Source organism: Lepidochelys kempii, chromosome 5 (assembly GCF_965140265.1).
Source record: "Lepidochelys kempii isolate rLepKem1 chromosome 5, rLepKem1.hap2, whole genome shotgun sequence".
Classification (NCBI taxonomy): Eukaryota; Metazoa; Chordata; order Testudines; family Cheloniidae; genus Lepidochelys; species Lepidochelys kempii.
The window spans coordinates 24,543,462-24,563,410 of NC_133260.1; the positions used below are offsets into that span (position 1 = coordinate 24,543,462).

The 19,949-nt window shown below is 44.3% G+C and overlaps 1 protein-coding gene across 1 annotated transcript in view; it reads right to left on the minus strand.

The window, feature by feature from the left end:
• Positions 1-19,949, minus strand: part of SLC45A2 (solute carrier family 45 member 2) — a 31,326-nt gene that overhangs the window by 3,076 nt on the left and 8,301 nt on the right. The window contains exons 3-6 of the mRNA XM_073343692.1: positions 18,860-19,182; positions 13,481-13,624; positions 11,748-11,871; positions 9,090-9,295 (exon numbers count right to left, since the gene is read on the minus strand). Coding sequence (XP_073199793.1) covers positions 9,090-9,295; positions 11,748-11,871; positions 13,481-13,624; positions 18,860-19,182 — 797 coding nt within the window. The remainder of the gene's footprint in view (positions 1-9,089; positions 9,296-11,747; positions 11,872-13,480; positions 13,625-18,859; positions 19,183-19,949) is intronic.

Sequence of the window (19,949 nt, forward strand, 5' to 3'; positions counted from 1 at the left end):
TAGATTATCCAGGACTGTGGACCCACTTGAGCAATAACCTGAGGGACTTCCTTGTACTGCATGGACCACTCCAAGTGGAAAAACTTCATGTTCCCCAAAGACAATGAAAACAGAAGTTTCCATCCCACACATTACTGGCGTGAAATCCCCAATAGTGACAAAGTGGAGAGGCCATGGCTTATATACTCAAAAACCCAGAATGCTGCATACTGGTTTTGTTGCAAACTCTTCCAGTCTAATGTTCCAGCCACATTGGGTTCTACAGGAACAAAGGACTAGAAAATTCTGGCTAGAAATCTGGCATGCCATGAGAAGGCAGCAAATCACCAGAGAGCATTCCATAGGTGGAAAGAGCTTGAGGTGAGACTAAGGTTAAAAGCCACCATAGATGGTCAGCATCAAGAGAAGATTGCATCAGAGTCTCTTCACTGGAAAAATGTTCTGAAAAGGCTCATTGCCACTGTGAGAATGCTTGCTACCCAAAACCTAGCACTGTGTGGCACTTCAGATCGGCGTATGTGCCAAACAATGGGAACTTCCTTAAAATTGTGGAGCTGATGGCTGAGTTTGATGCTGTACTCCAGGAGCATCTAAGAAGAGTCACCACCCAAGAAATGTACACACACCACTACCTTGGAAAAACAATTCAAAATGAGATCATACAGTTACTGGCAACAAAAGTCAAACAGAAGATTGTGGCAGATCTGAAGTCAGCAAGATATTACTCTGTTATTCTGGACTGCAGAGTTGACATCAGCCATATGGAAGAAATGACTTTAATGGTGCGTTTTGTAATAACAACTTAACCTAGTGAAAATGTCCCTGCAATGGTGACTGTCAGAGGGCATTTTCTAGAATTTATTGATATTAATGATACTACAGGAGCTGGTATGATAAATATGCTTCTAAAAAGCTGGAAGGTACGGGACTTGCGATAGCTGACATGAGAGGCCAGGGCTACGATAATGGTGCCAACATGAGAGGAAAGAACAGAGGAGTGCAGACACAGATCTGAGAGTTAAACCCTTGAGCTCTTTTTGTCCCATGCAGTTCTCATTCATTGAACTTGGTGGTCAGTGATGAAGCATCAGCTTCTAGTGAGGCTGCTGAAGTTTTTAATGTAATTCAAAGCATCTATGTATTTTTCTCTGCATCAACTCATCGATGGCAAATTTTGAAGCAACATCTGGGAACATCCTCTCTGACACTGAAACCACTGAGTGCCACATGATGAGAAAGTTGAGTGGAGGCGATAAAGCCTATCAAACACCAGATTGGGAAGATAGATGATGCCATAGTTGCCATTATGGAGGATAATGCTATGACAGGAACTGTTTGTGGGAGAATAGTGGCAGAGGGAAATGGAATCAGCAGAAACATACATAACTTCAAGTTTCTTCTGTGGCTTAGTGTTGTGGCATGACATACTTTTTGAAATAAATGTTGTAAGCAAGAGACTCCAAGGTGTTGACCTTGATATATCTGGAGCAATGGAACAACTGGACAAAGCAAAGTCATACGTACAGTCTTACCGGTCAGATGAGGGATTTCAAAACGTTCTGAAAAGTGCACAAAAGTTGGCAGAGGAACTTCACACTGAAGCTATTTTCCCACCCATTCAAGAACACAAGAGTCACAGAAGATGAAGACATTTTGATTACGAGGCACAGGATAATCCCATAAGAGACCCTAAACAACAATTCAAAGTTGAATTCTTTAACCAGGTGCTAGATTGTGCAATACAGTCAGCTGAAGAACATTTCATGCAGCTCAAGGAACACAGCAGTGTATTTGGGATGTTGTATGATATTCCAAAACTCCTCACTATACCTGAAGAAGACCTACACCAGCAATGCAGGGCACTAGAGACACTGTTGACACGTGCGGTATTGATGCAAGTGATTTAGGTGATGAACTGAAAGCCCTTTCAAGATACATTTCAGCAGGATTAATTCCAAAGGCTGTTCTGGAATATATGTGTACAAATAAGATGATCATTCTCTTTCCAAATGCTTTTGTTGCTCTGCACATACTTCTAACACTTCCTGTAACAGTTGCCAGTGGAGAACGCAGCTTCTCTAAGCTGAAGTAAATAAAAACACATCTACGCTCCACAATGACACAGGAGAGGCTGGTCGGCCTTGCAACCATCTCAACAGAGCATGAACTGGCCCAGACTGTGGACCTTCAGCAGGAAGCAGTTCAAATCTTTGCAACCAAGAAGGCACGGAAAGCACCACTTTGATTATTCAAACAGATAAAAATGCCAGTGTTTACTATGCAGACAAGAAAAGTTACATTTGCTTTTCAGGCATTTGAAAGTTAAGTGTTACTTAAAATTTTTGAACAAGGCATTTTAAGTTGTTAGTTCTCCTTCACTGGGATAGGCAGCAGAGCAGTACCATGAGAGGAGTAGAACAGGAAGAAGGCAGAATTGAGACCTTTCAAAGTTTTGGCCCAAGCGAGGCGGCATGAGGGCATTTGAGCTCCCCACCTCAGATGCCAAAATGTTGTGGGCCGGTCCTGGCAACAGGAATCCTACCCATACACACACACGCACTCGCACCAGGATCCCTCATAATGGGGTACCATGGTGAGGAGTGCACTTTGGTGGGCCTCTGAGCAGTCCATACCACAACCTTGCCGTGCCACTAGTTAGTGCTTAATGCTGAACAGCAGCCATTCTCCCTTCCCCAGCCGTGCACCAGCATTGCACATGGCTGGATTTAGCCCTTCATATCTGAAAACCATCTATAGTCTGGAAATCTTCTGCATAACAAATACTGTTATGAACTCTGGGGGTCAAACAGCTGGTGCAAAACCATAAAATCCTTTTATTTCTAAGTAGCAAAACACAAGATTTGTCTTAATTCATATGTGTGGACTGCATTGTGAAAGAATTGTTCTGCTTCTCTTTGTGATACTAAAATTAAATGATAATTTATTGTGACAAAGTTCCTCCTCTACTTTGGTGGGTATTGCGCTTATTGGCGGATTTGCTCGCCTTCGAGCTTCACAGCAGCCCTCAATTTGGCAGTTTTCGTGAATCCACAGTCCAGATCAACTCCTCCTGTGTCTGACCAGGAGCTGGGAGGTTTGGGGAGAACCCAGGCCCGCCCTCTACTCCGGGTTCCAGCCGTCTAGAATGCCTCCTGGAACAGCTGTGTGACTGCTACAACTCCCTGTGCTACTTCCCCATGGCCTCCTCCCAACACCTTCTTTATCCTCACCATAGGACCTTCCTCCTAGTGTCTGATAATGCTTGTACTCCTCAGTCCTCCAACAGTCCACGTTCTCACTCTCAACTCCTAGTGTCTCTTGCTCCCAGCTCCTCACACGTGCACCACAGACTGAAGTGAGCTCCTTTTTAAACCCAGGTGCCCTGATTAGCCTGCCTTAATTGATTCTAACAGCTTCTTGATTGGCTTCAGATGTTCTAATCAGCCTGTCTACCTTAATTGTCTCCAGAAGGTTCCTGATGGTTCTGGAACCTTCCCTGTTACTTTACCCAGAGAAAAGGGACCTACTTAACCTGGGGCTAATATATCTGCCTTCTATCACTCTTCTGTAGCCATCTGGCCCAACACTGTCACATTATAGATTCACTTTGCCCCTCTTGCAGACTCCTGAACACAGAGGATTTGTGGTAAGCACTCACTGCAAGATAAAAGAACAAGAGATAAGGAGAGTTTCAGTGCTTTGTGGTGGGTGGGCAGCTTGCTCAGGGAACACAACACCTGTGCTGTTAAGTATGCTTGTTGATTTCTTTAAGTTCTTTTCATATTGTATTTCAAAGTGCTACTCAGACTCAATTTTTAAAAAACTATGGGAAATTGCTACATGACATCATTCTGGAGAGCCCTCTTGTGGTGAGGGCCAACCTCAGCTTCCTCAGAACACTCTTCAGCCTATTCCCACTGTAGAGGTGACGTGGCCCTCCCACTTGGCTGCCTCCTATCCCTGTAAGTGCCTAAACTCATTTGGTGCCTAACTTTCCACTGCCAAAGTTCCGTAGATACCTATGTTTTGGACCATGTGCACTGCTGCCCCACTCTAAATGCCCAGATGCCTATCTCCCAACTACGCTCCAGAGTGATTCACAAACCAGGGGAAGAAGGGCACATTTGGCCACCTAAGTGAGGTGCAGGGCCTAATCCTGTAGGCAGCCTCTGAGCATGCCTACCAGATCAGGTCCCATTCAAAATGGAGCGGGAGGAAGAGGCACCTTATAACTTTTAGCCCACTGGATAGAGTACTGGCCTGGAATGTGGAAGACCCAGTTCAATCCCCCACCTCTGCCAGAGGGGGAAAAGGGATTGGAGCACAGTGGGTCTCTCACCTCTCAGGAGCATGCTCAAACCAGTGAGTTCTGGGAGAGTCTGTAGTGCGACTGCCTTAGTCTCTCCTGTTGAAGCTGTTCCACTTTGGATTAAATAGTGATTGGAGCAGGGGGACTGGACCCAGGGTCTCCTACATAGGTGTCCTAACCACCAGGCTACAGATTCATTCCCTCGCTTGCTCACTCCCTGGCCCAATGACTGTGGATAAATACCTAAATAGTCATTGGGCCAGAGGGAATTATTCTCTAGTACTCGAACCACTGGGTTATAGGGTGGACATAACCTCCTCCTCCTCTTCCACATTCATTCCCATTTAAAGTTAGGGGCTGTGACTCTCAGCACTACAACACCTATGTCCCATCATGGATCCTACCCCGAGTGTCTTCCAAATCAGCTACAGATAACCATACTCAAATAACAGGGAACAAGCGAGCTTTGTGCTCAATACGCAAGTGGAATTGAGAGGCCAATAGTTTACATCCTGGTGCAGTTCTGTTTTCACAGAAAGCCCATTGATTAAAAAGGTCTGCTCTTTGTTCTATGCTGGTCTTGAATAACATGATCCAACCACATTTATTTTTGACTACGTCATGCAAAAGCAAGTCATCTGGGGCATTTTGGCCTCAAATCATAGTTTTTATTGAAATGGTGAATGTTTTACTGGGCTGTGCTTATTCTCATGATGTGCCTTCGGTTCCAAAGACAAGTACGTCAGTTTTTGAACAAATGCAGCCAACTATAAGATGCTTTTTCATTACTCTATCTTGTATATTTTAGAAGGTTTGAGATTAAAACTAACTTTGTTAGTGTCAGAACTGGTGAAATCATACCATCCAACAGCGTTAATCAAGAAGCAGGCATCAAAGTAGAAGCAACTGGTTCTCTTCTGATTATCTCTTTGAGGACATTGGCTTATTAAATATGAACTACACATTTCCACTTGACAGCTTTTAATTCAGTTACGTCTAGTGACGGATGGGTCTGAATCCAGCATCCCTGAACCTGCCCAGAACTAGAGTTGCATTATGCATCTCATTCCTATCACCATAATGGGTTCAATTTCCCTTTCCTCTCCTCCCCCACATTTTAGCTTTGTGGTTCATCCCCATTCCTTATTAAGTCTTTCTAAAATACTTAGTGACAACTGATCTGGGCTGCTAAGAACAGAGAAATTAACTGGCAAAATTAAAAGTCAATTCTGGGAAATGTTCCATCACATGAAAAATACCCTCCAAGGATTCATTGGAATAAGAGCTTTCTATAAGTCCTCTTTCAACTGTCGGTTTGCAGTTTCACTTGCTCTTATCGTTGCTGTACTCTCACTGACTCAATCTAGCCTGGCACTGCTTGCAGCCATATATGTTGTATTATGATTTGCTTTGCTCACATTTCATTTATTCATCTCCCCAAAGTTTCCAGTTCCAGCCTATATTGAAAACTTTTCAAAAGATCAAGTCCTCCAAATTCTTATTCATGTTTCAGATTCTCTCGCCAATTTAAGACACTTGAGAAAACTTTTCTTTAAAGAGCTTAATACCTTACTCCGGGTTCCAGCCCAGGGCCCTGTGGAATGCAGCTGTCTAGAGTGCCTCCTGGAACAGCTGTGCAACAGCTACAACTCCCTGGGCTACTTCCCCATGGCCTCCTCCCAACACCTTCTTTATCCTCACCAGAGGACCTTCCTCCTGGTGTCTGATAATGTTTGTACACCTCAGTTCTCCAACAGTCTGCGTTCTCACTCTCAGCTCCTAGTGCCTCTTGCTCCCAGCTCCTCACATGCACACCACAAACTGAAGTGAGCTCCTTTTTAAAACCCAGGTGCCCTGATTAGCCTGCCTTAATTGATTCTAGCAGCTTCTTGATTGGCTTCAGGTGTTCTAATCAGCCGGTCTTAATTGTCTCCAGAAGGTTCCTGATTGTTCTGGAACCTTCCCTGCTCCCTTACCCAGGGAAAGCAGACCTACTTAGCCTGGGGCTAATATATCTGCCTTCTGTTACTCTCCTATAGCCATCTGGCCCAATCCTGTCACACTTATCTTACATGACATGAAGGAACTGCTCTGCAGAGTAAGACAATATAATTGAGCATAAGAAATGAAGTCCTTTCAAGGGTTTTCTTTTGGAATTGTATTTTCCACTGTGCAGGCTTGCACGCAGATTCCAAATATTTGTATGGATAATGAGAAGCTATACTATACAGGATAAAAGCAGAGGATGACACACATGCTTCAAGGCATGAACCAACAACTTTCACAGAGGTCAGGAAGAAATGTCACCAATGGTAGGGCATGCCATAATTGTCCACTATGGGATTTCTTGTACCTTCCTCTAAACCATTTGGTGCTGGTCACTCTCAGAGACAGGATGCAAGGCTAAATTTGATCTGGTAGGGCAATTATTTTATTACTAGCATAACAAATACCTTATTTTTGTTTTCAGATAATTTAATGCTGAAGTGCATAAAATTCCATTTCTTTTAACAAATCATTTGTATAAAACTTTTAGTTAACAAAGCTATTTACGTTTCCTTACATGTTTTGGTTATATACTTTAGGGACTCAGCTGCATCCTCAGCTAGCATACACTGGCCCAGCTCCACTGAAGTAAATAGAGCTTCACTGATTTATACAAGATGAGGATCTGACCCTCAGTCTTGCTTGCAGTAACAGAGTTGTGCACAGACCTAGCTTGTAAAACTGATTATGTATGTCGTATATGATTGATTGGTATGATAGCAGTTCTGGGAGCCCCAATCAGAGATTAGAGCCCCTTTGTGCTAAACACTGTTCAAATATGTACCATACCTCGGTTTAAATAACATGTGATCATAAACAAATGCCATTCTCAGAATGCTGAATGTTTTCCCCTCCTGCTCATGGGGAAATGTAGTCTAGTGGTTAAAGCACAAGATGGAACCACAGCTTGTAGGTTATATTTGCACTCCATCTTTGACTACTTATGTGGTAAGTCACTTAGGGCTTGTCTACACATGGAGTTATCCTGGAAAAGCTATTCCACTCTAAATTCATACCCAACCTTATATCAAAATGACTGTCTTGTGTGGACAAGCTCTTAAGATACAATCCTGCAAGGAGCTCTGTATGGACAATCAGCCTGTCTACCTAAAAGTATCCCAATGTCAGAGAGCAAGGGACTCCCTGATATCTGGTAGAGAGTTTCAGCTGGTGTGACCAGTTCAGTGTACCCCAACTCTTTAATGTAATAAACTGTATATGTATCATGGAAGGTATCACTGGAAAACCAACAACACACTGATAATTAATATTCTTGTGTGGACTATGCACAGTAAATGCTTAAGGGCCCATACAAACATGAAGAAAATGTGAGACTAAAATCTGTTTACCAGATAAGTCTGGGGAGTTTCTCCCAGACCAAAGACAAGCCAACACCTCCAGCCAGGTATCATTGGAATCGATTGACAATCACATGTCAAGTGGCCATTCATTTGCAGCAGAGGGGGCAGAAACAGATTACTTTGCATTATAGCAAACAACATCGGGGAAGAAACCAGCATGGAATGTCCTTAGCCACCAGATTCCATGTCTCCTTCCTCACAGCTTGAATTAACTTTATTGGGGGGGGGAGTAACCTTCAGAAGAATACATTTCAAGGGTTCACTGGACTATAAAAGGCGGGGGGGCAAAGATCCTCAAATGAGCTGTCACCTAAGAAGACACAGGAACCAAGCACTTTGGGCTTTGTGGGAGATCCTGACCAAGGGGTAGGTCAGCCATCTTGCTGGAAGAAAGTGTGAGAAGAACCTTACTTTGAACCAAAACTGTAGTTTTGGTAAGCCTGAGTCACTGGAAAGCTTATTTTTACTTTAGTTCATTTGTAACCCTTTCTAACTTTATTCCTTCTACTTGGTATCACTTAAAATCTTATCTCCTTTAGATAATAAACTTGTTTTACTTGTAAACTAAGCCAACCCAGTGTTTTGTGTGAATCAAGGTGATTGTTAACTCCAGTTAAAGTGATAAGCTGAGCAGTTTGTCTCTTTAGAGGAGCAAACAAACCGTAATATTTCTCTGAATGGTCCAGGAAAGGGCTGGAAATTGCGAAGCACAGGGTTTGGGGAAAAGTTGGGACTGGGAGCATGTTGGAGTCACTTGGCTAGTAGTGACCAAGGCTGGTGGAGACCAGAGCATAGCAGGCTACTGGAATTAGGGTTGCTGAACCGGAGTGGCTTAATACACAGACACTCCGTGCAATGCCTGTCTGCTGCCTACTAGTGACCAGGCTGGGAGCCAGAGCAGCAGAACATTTAAGGCACCCAGGGTTACAGGTCAGGCAGTGACATAATCCCTCACTAGTCTGGATTGTGCCCCACAACATGACAGACACCCTTTGCAGAAACCCATTGATTCAGTGGGGTTCCATGCAGACACATGGGTTTGCCTGTGTTGAGTGACTTGCAGGATTGGGGCCTCAGCCTCAGTTCCCTAAACTGATTCAGGCCTTCCCTCTCTCACAGAGTTGGCACAAACTTCATTTATGTTTCTCAAGTTCTTTGAGATGTTCAGGTGACTTTATAATGGCAAATGATTTGTAATATTAGCATTGTTTATCACCACACTCTTGAAGCTCTGTACATTTGAAACTCCACCTCCCTCCATGACACCTGTGCTGCCACAAATAATCTGAAATGAAAATAAAGCCCCTTCTCCCATTAAAATGGACAAAACAAGGCAAATACCAATTCCTTCTTTACCTAGACATTAAACTCACCTCTTCCTCCCTGTGATATTCTGCAATGAGGTTGAACGGGACAGTATACAGAGTGCTGGACATGACTCCAAAGAGCGAGCACAGAGCCAGAGTAGAATATACCTTGGGAAACAGTCCAATAAACCCAGTGCCTATCCCAAAAAGCAGGTATCCAATGAAATAAAGTCCCTTTAATCCTACATAAGGCAGAAGAGCTTTTTGCAAATCTGTGAAAAGAAAGGGGGGAAGGGGGGAAACTGTTGAGACTAAAAATAACCCAACCTAGTAATTGCAATAGTATTTCTTCCAAGCATTTAATTATAAGAGAATCTCTTTGACAAGCTGGGATGAAGACAAACAGATCCACAGTTTGACATCAGGAGCATTTGACATCAGTTTTAGACATTCCTGTTGGAGTTGAAGGCGGTATTACACAAATATCTGCAATTGAGAGCCAAGAGGAAAGGATCCACACAGGATTACAATAAGGCCATTTTATTAGATGCATAGTTCAGCCCCCCAAAAGTCTACTCACTTTTTTGCCTACAGAGAAAGTGAAAGCTTTTTTAATGTTTTTTTTTTATATATTATTCCCTTATCACCATGCCAAGGGCTAGTAAGCAGATTTTTGGCCCTGGGCTAACACATTTACACAATGATATTGCAGGGTGAGATTCATTTTTATCGCAAGGTCTTGCAATACACTGTGATGACTTTCTCTTGTGAGGAGCACAGGTGGGGAGAGGCCATGAAGAGATGGGCGACAGCTGCAGGATTGCTAGGTGAAACAAAACCTTAGAACTATCCTCAGCATATCCATTCTATCTCCAGCATTCGCCTTTGGGGTCATTTTTAATACTTATGGGCCACCTCTCCTGTTGACTAGTACCTCACTCCCTGAGTAGTCCCACTGCAATGGAATGAAAACTTGGGCTCAGAGCCACAAAGGGTAGGCACCTAAATCCCAGATTTAGGGTTTGGGCATCACTGTAATCCACAAAACCCCGTTCAGCTGCTACCTAACCTTGTAGGCCCCTGAACTCACTCGGCACTTACATTTCTGCTGTAAAAGTTCCCTAGGAGCCTGGACATTCGCACTGCTGCATCACTGTAGTTGACTGGACACCTCTCTCATACCTAAGCTTCAGTGCAATCCATGGACTGTAGGAAGGCACATGCTCCTCTGCCTACCTTGCCTGTGGGGCCCAATCTGGTAGTCATGCTCAGATAAATAGAGTCCCTGGACCCTAGGTCTCCCACCTCCTAGGTGTATGCCCTAACCACCAGGCTAGTGTCATTCTCCTTCTCTGGCACAGATGCTGGAGCTAGGAGTGCAGGGGGTCCTGCAGCACCCCCAGCTTGAGGCAGTTTCCATCATATACAGGGTTTACAATTTGGCTCAATGGCTCTCAGCACTCCCACTATACAAATTGCAGGGTCTACGTAGCTACACGCTGTAGTGGAAAGCAGGCTGTGTCCACACTCACTGCGGCGTGTAGCTACAGGGGTCAGTGAAAGGCTCTGGCGGGGGGGAAGAACGACACAGGAAGCTGCCGGAGCTTTTCCCTGCTGCCTCCTCTCTGCCAGAGCCTTTCCCTGCTGCTAGAGTCTTTCACTGCAGTGGGGAAAGGGGCCAGCAGCTCCCTGCAACAGGAAAAGGCTCTGGCGGTGGGGAGGCAGTGGGACACTACATTGCTAAAAATAGCAATGTAGGTGGCAGAAGCACTGCATGGCCATGCGGAGAGCCACGTAGGGCACACGCCCTAAGGTTCTGGCGCGTCGTCACACTACTCAGCTAAGCAGTGCCCATCAGCTACACTGTTATTGATACCCAGGCTAGAAGGGCGTGCAGCATCGGGACTCAACACGCCGCTATACGTGGACATAGTCTCTCTCTTTGACCCAGTGACTCAAAGTCTTTATCCAAAGTGGAACAGCTTCAAACTGGAGAGAAAGAGGATGCCCCACATCAGAATAGCTAATAGCCCTGTAGATAGAGCGCCTCTCCTGAGAGGTGGGAGACCCCTGTTCAGATCCTTTCTCCACCTTAGGCAGAGAAGGGGTTTGAACCTGGGTCTTCCACATCCCTAATCACTGGGCTGATGGTTATAAAGTGGGCAGCAACAGCACCACCATCCCTCCTTCTTCTGTGGAGTTAGGTGCATAAGCCACCTGACTTTAGGAGGGGAGGGTCCCAATCATGGACCAGGTGCCTTTCTCTGAGCGAAAGGTGAGGCTTAAGACCCACCCCTCTTGTCAGCATCTCCCATTAGCTAGCTAAGGTGCCGGCTCTTTTGAATCACAGTTTATCTCTCCCCATTCATTGTATAGGAAGTCTGCACATCAGGCTCAGGCTTTGTGGATCCCATTTTTGTTCCTGTGATTTGCTAGATGCTCAAAAGTTAGGCATTGCCATGCCGAGGTCCCTTTGTGAATTTGGTCCTTGTAATATCTCTGAAAGGTTTTAATATTAAAAAACAGTAGATATTCTCTCTCATCGACGGAAGTTGGTCCAATAAAAGATATTACCTCACACACCTTGTCTCTCTAATGTCCTGGGATCAACACAGCTACAATAACACTGCACAAAGTAGATTTTTTTTTTAAACATGGGAAACGATGTACAGTATCAAACCCATTCTAAAACACAAGTGCCAGAGTACATTCCCAGGTACTTACAGGAATAGAGCGATGAAGAAATTGCATTGATGCACATGCCCCAACATCCAATCTCTACTCCTCTTTCATAGGTAAGGTAAGCGGTGGAGTTATGTGGTGCATAAGGATTTCCGTGGTATACTATCTGAAATACACAAAGTGCAGGTGAGTGCTCTGCATTCACGTAGAGTCTCAGGTCCAAAGGAACCTGAGTTCCCAGTGTAGGACCTAATACGCTTCAGGCAGGGAGAGAACTAGAGACCAATCACACAACTCTCTGTAGCCTTCAAGCTGTGCACGACCATGCACTCTGTTTTTCTTTTCTTCTTTCCCTTCTCATTTCCATTTTCCTCCCTATTATTTTCTAACCTGTTCTTGCCTCTTCCCACCCACTGAGACTCTCCCTCCCTCCCAGATTTCCACCATCTCTCTCTTCCTCTTCTCAAGTTCCTCTCCCTTTTCCTTATCTCCCTCAGCTAGCTCCCCACAGTCATTCTCAGACTTGCCTTGTGTCCTACCCTTCCTGTTGCCCTCTTCTTCTCTCTGGATTATCTGTTCTCTAAGGCTCTGTTTTCTCCTTTTTCTCACTTTGCCTTTTGCTTCCTTTCTTCCTTGTCCTCCTCCCCTCCTCTCTTCCCAATCTGTCCCTCCCCTTTTTCAACCACTTATCTCCCTTCACTTGCCTACAGTCAGTCATTCTCAGTCCCTCTCTGCTGCAGTCATTCATTCTCTCTCTCAGACTCATCCTTACACTCACTCACCTATACATACTCTTCCTTCCATTCATTCTCTGTCACACTCATTCTCTTATTCACCTCTCACCCATTCTCTCCCATGCTGCCGTATATTCACATGCACATTCCCTGGGAAACTCACACTCCCTCTCCCCTAGTGACACCTAGCAAATGGTTGGGGGCCAGAAGAAAACAGGCTGCTGGGTGGGAGGTGTTGGGATAAGCAGTGGGAAGGGCAGCGGCTGCTGGGGGTGTAGTCAGGAGCCTGACTGAAAAGAAGCAGCTGGGACCAGAGAGGCAAGAAGACAGGAGAACCACATGGGTAGGGTAGAGCACGGGGAGCCCCTGGTTTGGAAACTGCTTGGAGGAAGGGAGAGCCCCAGGGGCCCTGAAGGGAAGGAATCACTGATGGCAAGGAGCTGATGTCATGCTCCAGAGAAGGCATCACAGCACAGTCTAGAGGACATGGCAGGGGAAGCCTGTTCATAAAGGGGGCAAGAGGGCTGAGCTGCAGAGGGTTGTACTGCCGTAGAGAAGCTTTTCTGTTGTGCTTCCAGATGAAGGGTGCACATGGTGACTGCTACTCCAGTGCACCACAGCAGAGCCTATTACAAAGCAGCAGCAGGTCTCTAATTAGCACACCTTCAGTGAACAGCCTTACAGTCAAAGCAGAGAACGGGTGTGTTTGCAACAGATCTCTGTGCTTTGTTCTAAATAGTCACATGGGAACGGATGTCCTTGCAAGTTCCAGGAAACATGATTAAAATCATTATTTCATCTCTTGTAGCCAAATGTGCATCAAAAGGCAGGAGGGCTTTCCTCCCTCCCCCTCTGCTACCTGACAGATCTAGTTCTATAATGAGGACCTGAGGGCATTCATCTGTCCTTTACAAAACTCTCAGTCAGTTGTTCTAGCAGTTACTGACCCTGACATCATTGTCATAGCATAGGCAAGTGCTTAAAACAATCCCATGAGAAGATTATTTTGGGGGGATGTGAGGAGATGTGTACATATCTTACCTGTCCCATGAAGTCAGTGAAGAAGAGCATGTTGGAAAGGAAAGCTGTCCACCCGATGAGGTGGCTGATGCACAGACAGCGATAGTGGGAAGGCATGCTTAAAACTGCCTTCAGGAGGCATTTAATGGTCATCCGTGTCTGAACCTAGAAGGAAGCAATTAACAACAAACAACAACAACAGGGTTGCTGCTTTGAAAACTAACAAAACAGCTGACAGCAGGTCAGCAAGACCTCAGCTTTTTTCAGTTCTGGGCCTTTTCCATTTGTTTCACTAGGAAGGGTCACTGCAATCTTGACGGTCCCTTTGTTAAGTTCAGTAACTACATATTTGTACCTTTCTTTTCTATTTGGTATCAGCAGAACTAGTGCATTGGTTAGCTGGCATTTAAGGAAGTCAATGGACAGACTCACAATGACTTTGATGGGAGCTGGAGTAGCCCAATACGGTAAAGTCTTTCTTGATATTAATATTACTATTTATTTCCAAATTTTCTGTCAAACTGTTTTTTAGCAGAAGATTGGGTTTTCGACTAAATGGAATTTTTCACAAAGTGTCAGAATTCACTTTTTCCTTGAAAAACTGAATAGCAGAAAATGAAATGTTTAATCTGAAAGTCAAAATATTTCTATTGTGAAATGCTACAGTGGTGCCTCATGGGAGTCGTAGTTCAGGTGCCTCAGGTGTTCCCATTCTCCTCTATGGACTGGTCTCCCCACCCAGACTTCAGCTCCCATCACACATTGCTGCCACGTTGCCTGTATACATCACCTCACCTTGAGGGGACACCACGATGCCTCATGGGACATGAAGTATAACCAGGGAGCTTGGCTTATAGAAAACAACGAGAGCACAGGGTACCTGAATTACAGTGTCCATGAGGCACCATGGTGGCAGTTCAAAATTTAAATATTTTGGGTTTGGCCAAAATATTTTCCCCAAAACTCAAAATGTTCCATAGGGGAAGAAAAAACAAACCATTTTTCTGAACAGCTCTATTTATTTGTATTACAGTGGCACCTAGGGCCCCAACTGAGATCACGGATCCATTGTGCATTCAAGCACTGTACAAGTACACAATGAGAAAAAGTCCCTGGCCTGAAGAGCCTACAACACAGGGCAGATTGTGTTAACTTTATTTGTGTTGAGTAGTGTCTTATATCACAAATAACCAATGGAACTACCCAATGAGTGAGATACTACTCAGCATAGGTGTCACAATTTAGCTCTAAATAGACAAGAGGTGACAAATGGTGGGAGAAAGAAATATTATTATCCCATTTGACAGACGGAGAATTGAGGCACAGAGAGATTAAATGTCTGGCCCAAGCTTACACAATTTGTGGCAAAGCTTGAACTGAACCCAGATCTCCTGAGTACCAGTCCAATGCCATAACTACAAGACCATTTACAAAGAGAGGTTTTCTTACAGTCCACCTACAAAAACTGTTTTATGTGAATCTGAAATAGACTTTATGTTATAGGCATCAGTACCGTGGTTTATTTGTTTGTACAATGCAGAGCACTGTATTGGTGGGCACTAAATAATAAAACCCATGAATTTACCAAACAGCCAAAGGTTAGGCAATTAGGTTTGGCTAAAATAATCTTTCCCTCACTTATGTTTCTCCTGAAATCTTTGTAGCTAATTAAAAAACTTAAGTGGGCCAAAATCTGCCCTTTCATGTGAATGGTTGGGCGGGGTGGCAGGCAAATTGGAGTTCTTGGGGAGGAGACATCTTCCCCTCTCCCCCACCTTTTGCAGAAGGGTTGGCAAAGCTGGATACCATTGTAAAATACAGTGACTGCAGTAGTATGTGAAAGATGGTGGAGTGAAACACTAAATAAACTGCACCGTGGTATCTTTTATAGAAAAGGTCTCTGAGCAGTCTGTGCAAAGCAAAGAGGACAGGAGCCATGGGGCCCCATCACATGCACCTAAATGTGACCTGTTTTTCGAAAGCACCAAACACTCAGCAGGTCTCAATGAAATCAATTTGAAGTCAATGGGATTATTCATGGGGATAAGTGCTACTCATTATGGCTAAGGGTTACAGAAGCAGGCCCTAAACGATCTGGCAACGAGTTGGAGGACAAGCATTCAGTCCAGATGTCTAATTCATATTATAACAGTTTGTCATAAATATAAAGGGAAGGGTAACCACCTTTCTGTATACAGAACGATAAAATCCCTCCTGGCCAGAGGCAAAATCCTTTCACCTGTAAAGGGTTAAGAAGCTAAGATAACCTCGCTGGCACCTGACCAAAATGACCAATGAGAAGACAAGATACTTTCAAAGCTGGAGGGGGGGGGGCGGAACAAAGGGTCTGTCTGTCTGTGATGCTTTTACCGGGAACAGATCTGAAATGCAGCTCAGAACTCCTGTAAAAAATTAGTCAACAATCTAGCTAGAAATGTGTTAGATTTTCTTTTGTTAAATGGCTGTTAAAATAGCTGTGCTGAATGGAATGTATGTTCCTGTTTTTGTGTCTTTTTGTAACTTAAGGTTTTGCCTAGAGGGATTCTCTATGTTTTGAATCTGATTACCCTGTAAGGTATTTACTATCCTGATTTTACAGAGGTGATTCTTTTACTTTTTCTTTAATTAAAAGTCTTCTTTTAAGAACCTGATTGCTTTTTCATTGTTCTTAAGATCCAAGGGTTTGGGTCTGTGTTCACCGATGCAAATTGGTGAGGATTTTTATAAGCCTTCCCCAGGAAAGGAGGTGTAGGGCTTGGGGGGATATTTTGGGGAAAAGACGTCTCCAAGTGGGCTCTTTCCCTGTTCTTTGTTTAAAACGCTTGGTGGTAGCAGCATAGGGTTCAAGGACAAGGCAAAGTTTGTACCTTGAGGAAGTTTTTAACCTAAGCTGGTAAGAATAAGCTTGGGGGTCTTTCATGCAGGTCCCCACATCTGTACGCTAGAGTTCAGAGTGGGGAAGGAACCTTGACACAGTTCAATCACCATGAAGAACCATGAGTTTAGTCAAAAGATTCATAATAAATACTGAAAGTGTATGATTGCTTTTAAGGTATCTAATCTTGGAACAACACACCAGCATTAATTAGATTAGCTAATTCACTGGTAGCCCTTAAAAAACAAAGTAATTGCTTTTTGCAAAAATTATGTTAACAGAACTGCTTCTCTTTTAGTGAAAGGTCTTTATAAAGCAATTTGCAAGTGCTTTTTTAGTTTATATAGTATTTCCAATTTTGTAAACGTAGGGTTTTTTTTAGTGTCGTTCAAGGATCGGTGTTGAACTCTCACAAATTTTCACAGAAGCTTTCAGCAACGTCAATTTATATTTGATATAGAACACAAATCAGTTGAAGAGGGAATTGCAAAGATAATCCAAGCCTGTCTCATTGAAAGCACACCAACCTGGCTTCAGGTTGATACCTCTTGCAGAGACAATAAATATGCAAGAGCATGGTCCTTAGACTAGAACAAATATGAGCCTCAAGTGGTGCTTGTTTAGAAATAAAATATAAAAGGGGGACAGAACAATAGGAAGCTAAGTGGTTTAGCAGTGGTAGTAAATGAACTTGGAAAACATTCAGTGGATATGGCATGAGACAGACAGAAGATGTGTCTCTAGGGAGGCACTGGAGTGGTACACACATCTGTGGCAAGGCGAGGGTGTCTGGACTGATACTGCTAAGCCAGGCACATCAAAGAAACATGAGATGCATAAGAATGCTATGAGTCAGGTGGAGGAAAGGAAGATGACACAGAGACACAAGACCCTCAATACCAGCATCTGGGTCTCTGGCAAGCTGCTCAACTGAATGGTTAGAGAGGAAGACAGTGAAACAGCAAGAAAAGACAGGTTGGTTTTTCTGAAGTATCATGTGTGATTGATTCACTGGCATTAGCTTGTGTGGTGAGAGGCTAGCTGTATTATGCAGCTTGATTATCATGTTCTTACGTGACCCGCTTTCTCTATTCTCAATAAATCTCCCTTTCTGAGCACTTCTGTGGCCAAAGGGAGTGGTGGGTGTTTGGCACCTTGGACACTCTGGTGAGCAATGGCGGTGAAGGATGTTGACTGCTGCAGCTGGGCTAAAGGGATGGCAGGGGTAAAGCCGGGAGACATTGTAATGTATAAGTTCCATAATTCTGACAAATTACTTATTTGTTGTTTGTCTCTTTCTTTTTGTCTTCCCTCCAAGCAGGGCCTATCATCCATTCTATGTTCATTCAGTTCCTAGCACAATGGGGCCTCAAGGTGCTAGCGGAATATAAACAAATAGTAATACACCTAAAATCAGGCCACTTTTATTTAGGAACCTAAATGAGGATTTGGGTACCTAACTTTAAGCACCCGGATCTGAACATTTTGGCCACAGGATTTAGCTAGTTTCCAAAGATTTAAACCAGAGACACTTACACAGAATGGAAGCAAAACAAGCAGCTCACTAACTCAGTACCCGTGGTTAGGAACAAACACACAGATGAGCATTTCATTTTCCTAGGGTACCACAAGAATGCAATGAGGATTCTGAACACTTGTAGTCAATGTAACAGCAAAAACAAAAGCCTGCCTGTCTCCCTTGGCTAGCATTATGCTGGAGATACAATGGTCCCATGGTTTTCAGAGAGAATCATCTCAGCGATTTTCCCAGTTGCCTTGGCTTGAAAAAATGCCTCAATGCAATGTACAAAATGCAGGTGCCAATTTACAACCCTTCAGCACCCGCTCCCGCCTGGGGAACACTGGAGAAGGGATAGGGATAAAGCCCCTAAGTAACAAAACGCAGCAGCCAGTTGTTTGCCACTGACTCACAGGTGGTGTGTCTGATTGAGGAGCAATTACAACACAATCAGTATTGCCAGGATTTACTTTTCCAAGATCTGAATACCATACTTAATTAGAGCAGTGAACACAGGTATTTTGCCTTTGGTGCTTCCATGTGTATGTGCCATTGACTTCAACAGGAGCTGTTCATAGGTATTGGAGCGCAGCTGGGTTTCTAGTTCTTTCTACACAGTATGGTGTTAAAGCTCATTATGAAGTGGTATACTGCTAACCTCATCTGGAGAAATATTGGGAAACAGTGGCTAAGAAATTTGCCTGATCTTATATAATTAATCCATGGAAGGGTCTAGAATAGAAAACCCAGATTTCCTGCTCCTCAGTTGCCTTCCCTAAGCACTAAACAATGCTGCCTGTCCTGTAGTTTTCACCAATCTGGCTGATAATGACAAACTGAAGAAAAGTAACTCTCTCTAGAAGAATGCTACTGCTTCCATGTTACTTTTCTAGAGGACCTGAGGGTCTTGCTGATCACGTCACCTGCCATTGCATCATAGGCTCCAGGCTTGTAGTATGGCTATGACCTTCCCCAAATGGAATGTTACCGGCTACAAAACAATTACCTGTGTCTGTGGTGTTTCGGTGGATTTCCCCAACTCAGATAAAGTCTTTTTTTCAGCATATCCTGGTTTTAGATAACCATTGTTGACACTCTCGATGGAACCATACGCAGAGGGTCCATCCACTTTCAGCAAGAGCTTAGTTTCTGTACTGTCATCTCTGAGAGGGGCTTCGGGAATGCTGCACAAGTGTACAGTAAGACAGATTAGGAAAACCAAAGCCGCAATGATGCACATCGCCTGGAATTCCGATCCCAAAAATCTTCCTAGTACAGAATTCCCCCAGTCCATAGCACCTGTTAGGTAACCTAGGGCACCACCCAGACCTGGAGAGAGAAAGAAAGAAAACTCCACTGTCATTTAGTAAAAACAAAGCAAAAACCTAACCTCTAATAAGTTACTGAAGAATTATTATTAAGATGTCACAATATCTATGAGGGAATTCCCGGCATCACAAGAAATTAGAGCTTTTAGTGAATCCCTGTGTGACTGGGTGTATAAACCCCTCACGGGACAGCAAAGGATTCAAGAGCAGTTCTGGGCTCAGGAGGCCCCACTCCTCCGTTGGTGGTGAGTGGGTTTAAAGGGGAGCTGGCCAGCTCAGTTGGGGGTGAACAGAACAGGGGGAAGGACCAGCTCTGGAGGATGACGCAGCCAGACCCAGACCGGGAGGAGGAGCGTCAGGGGGCAGTAGCTCTTATGGGCTGGAGATGGGTGGGCAACCCATGAGGTAGGACATGAGGTTTGCCAGGACAAACTGCAGCCTGCTGCAGGGAAGGGGGAGCTAGGAAGTGACTCAGGGAGGCACCCCAGGGTAAAAGGCATGGGACAGGCCTTGCAGGGCTCTGGATTGGAACCTGGTGGAGCAGAAGGGCCAAGGTTCCCCTACTCCCCTAGCGCAACCGCTAGGTGGGGTGACCATGAGAGACTACAACCACAAGGCGGGGTGACCACCAGACACTGCAACCACAAGGCCATGGGCTCTGGACTCATTCACACCCTGGCATAGATAGTTATCAAGTCATGACATGAAACAGCTTCCTAAATTCTAGTTCGTCTGGATATAGAAATCCAAATGCTTACACAATAGCTT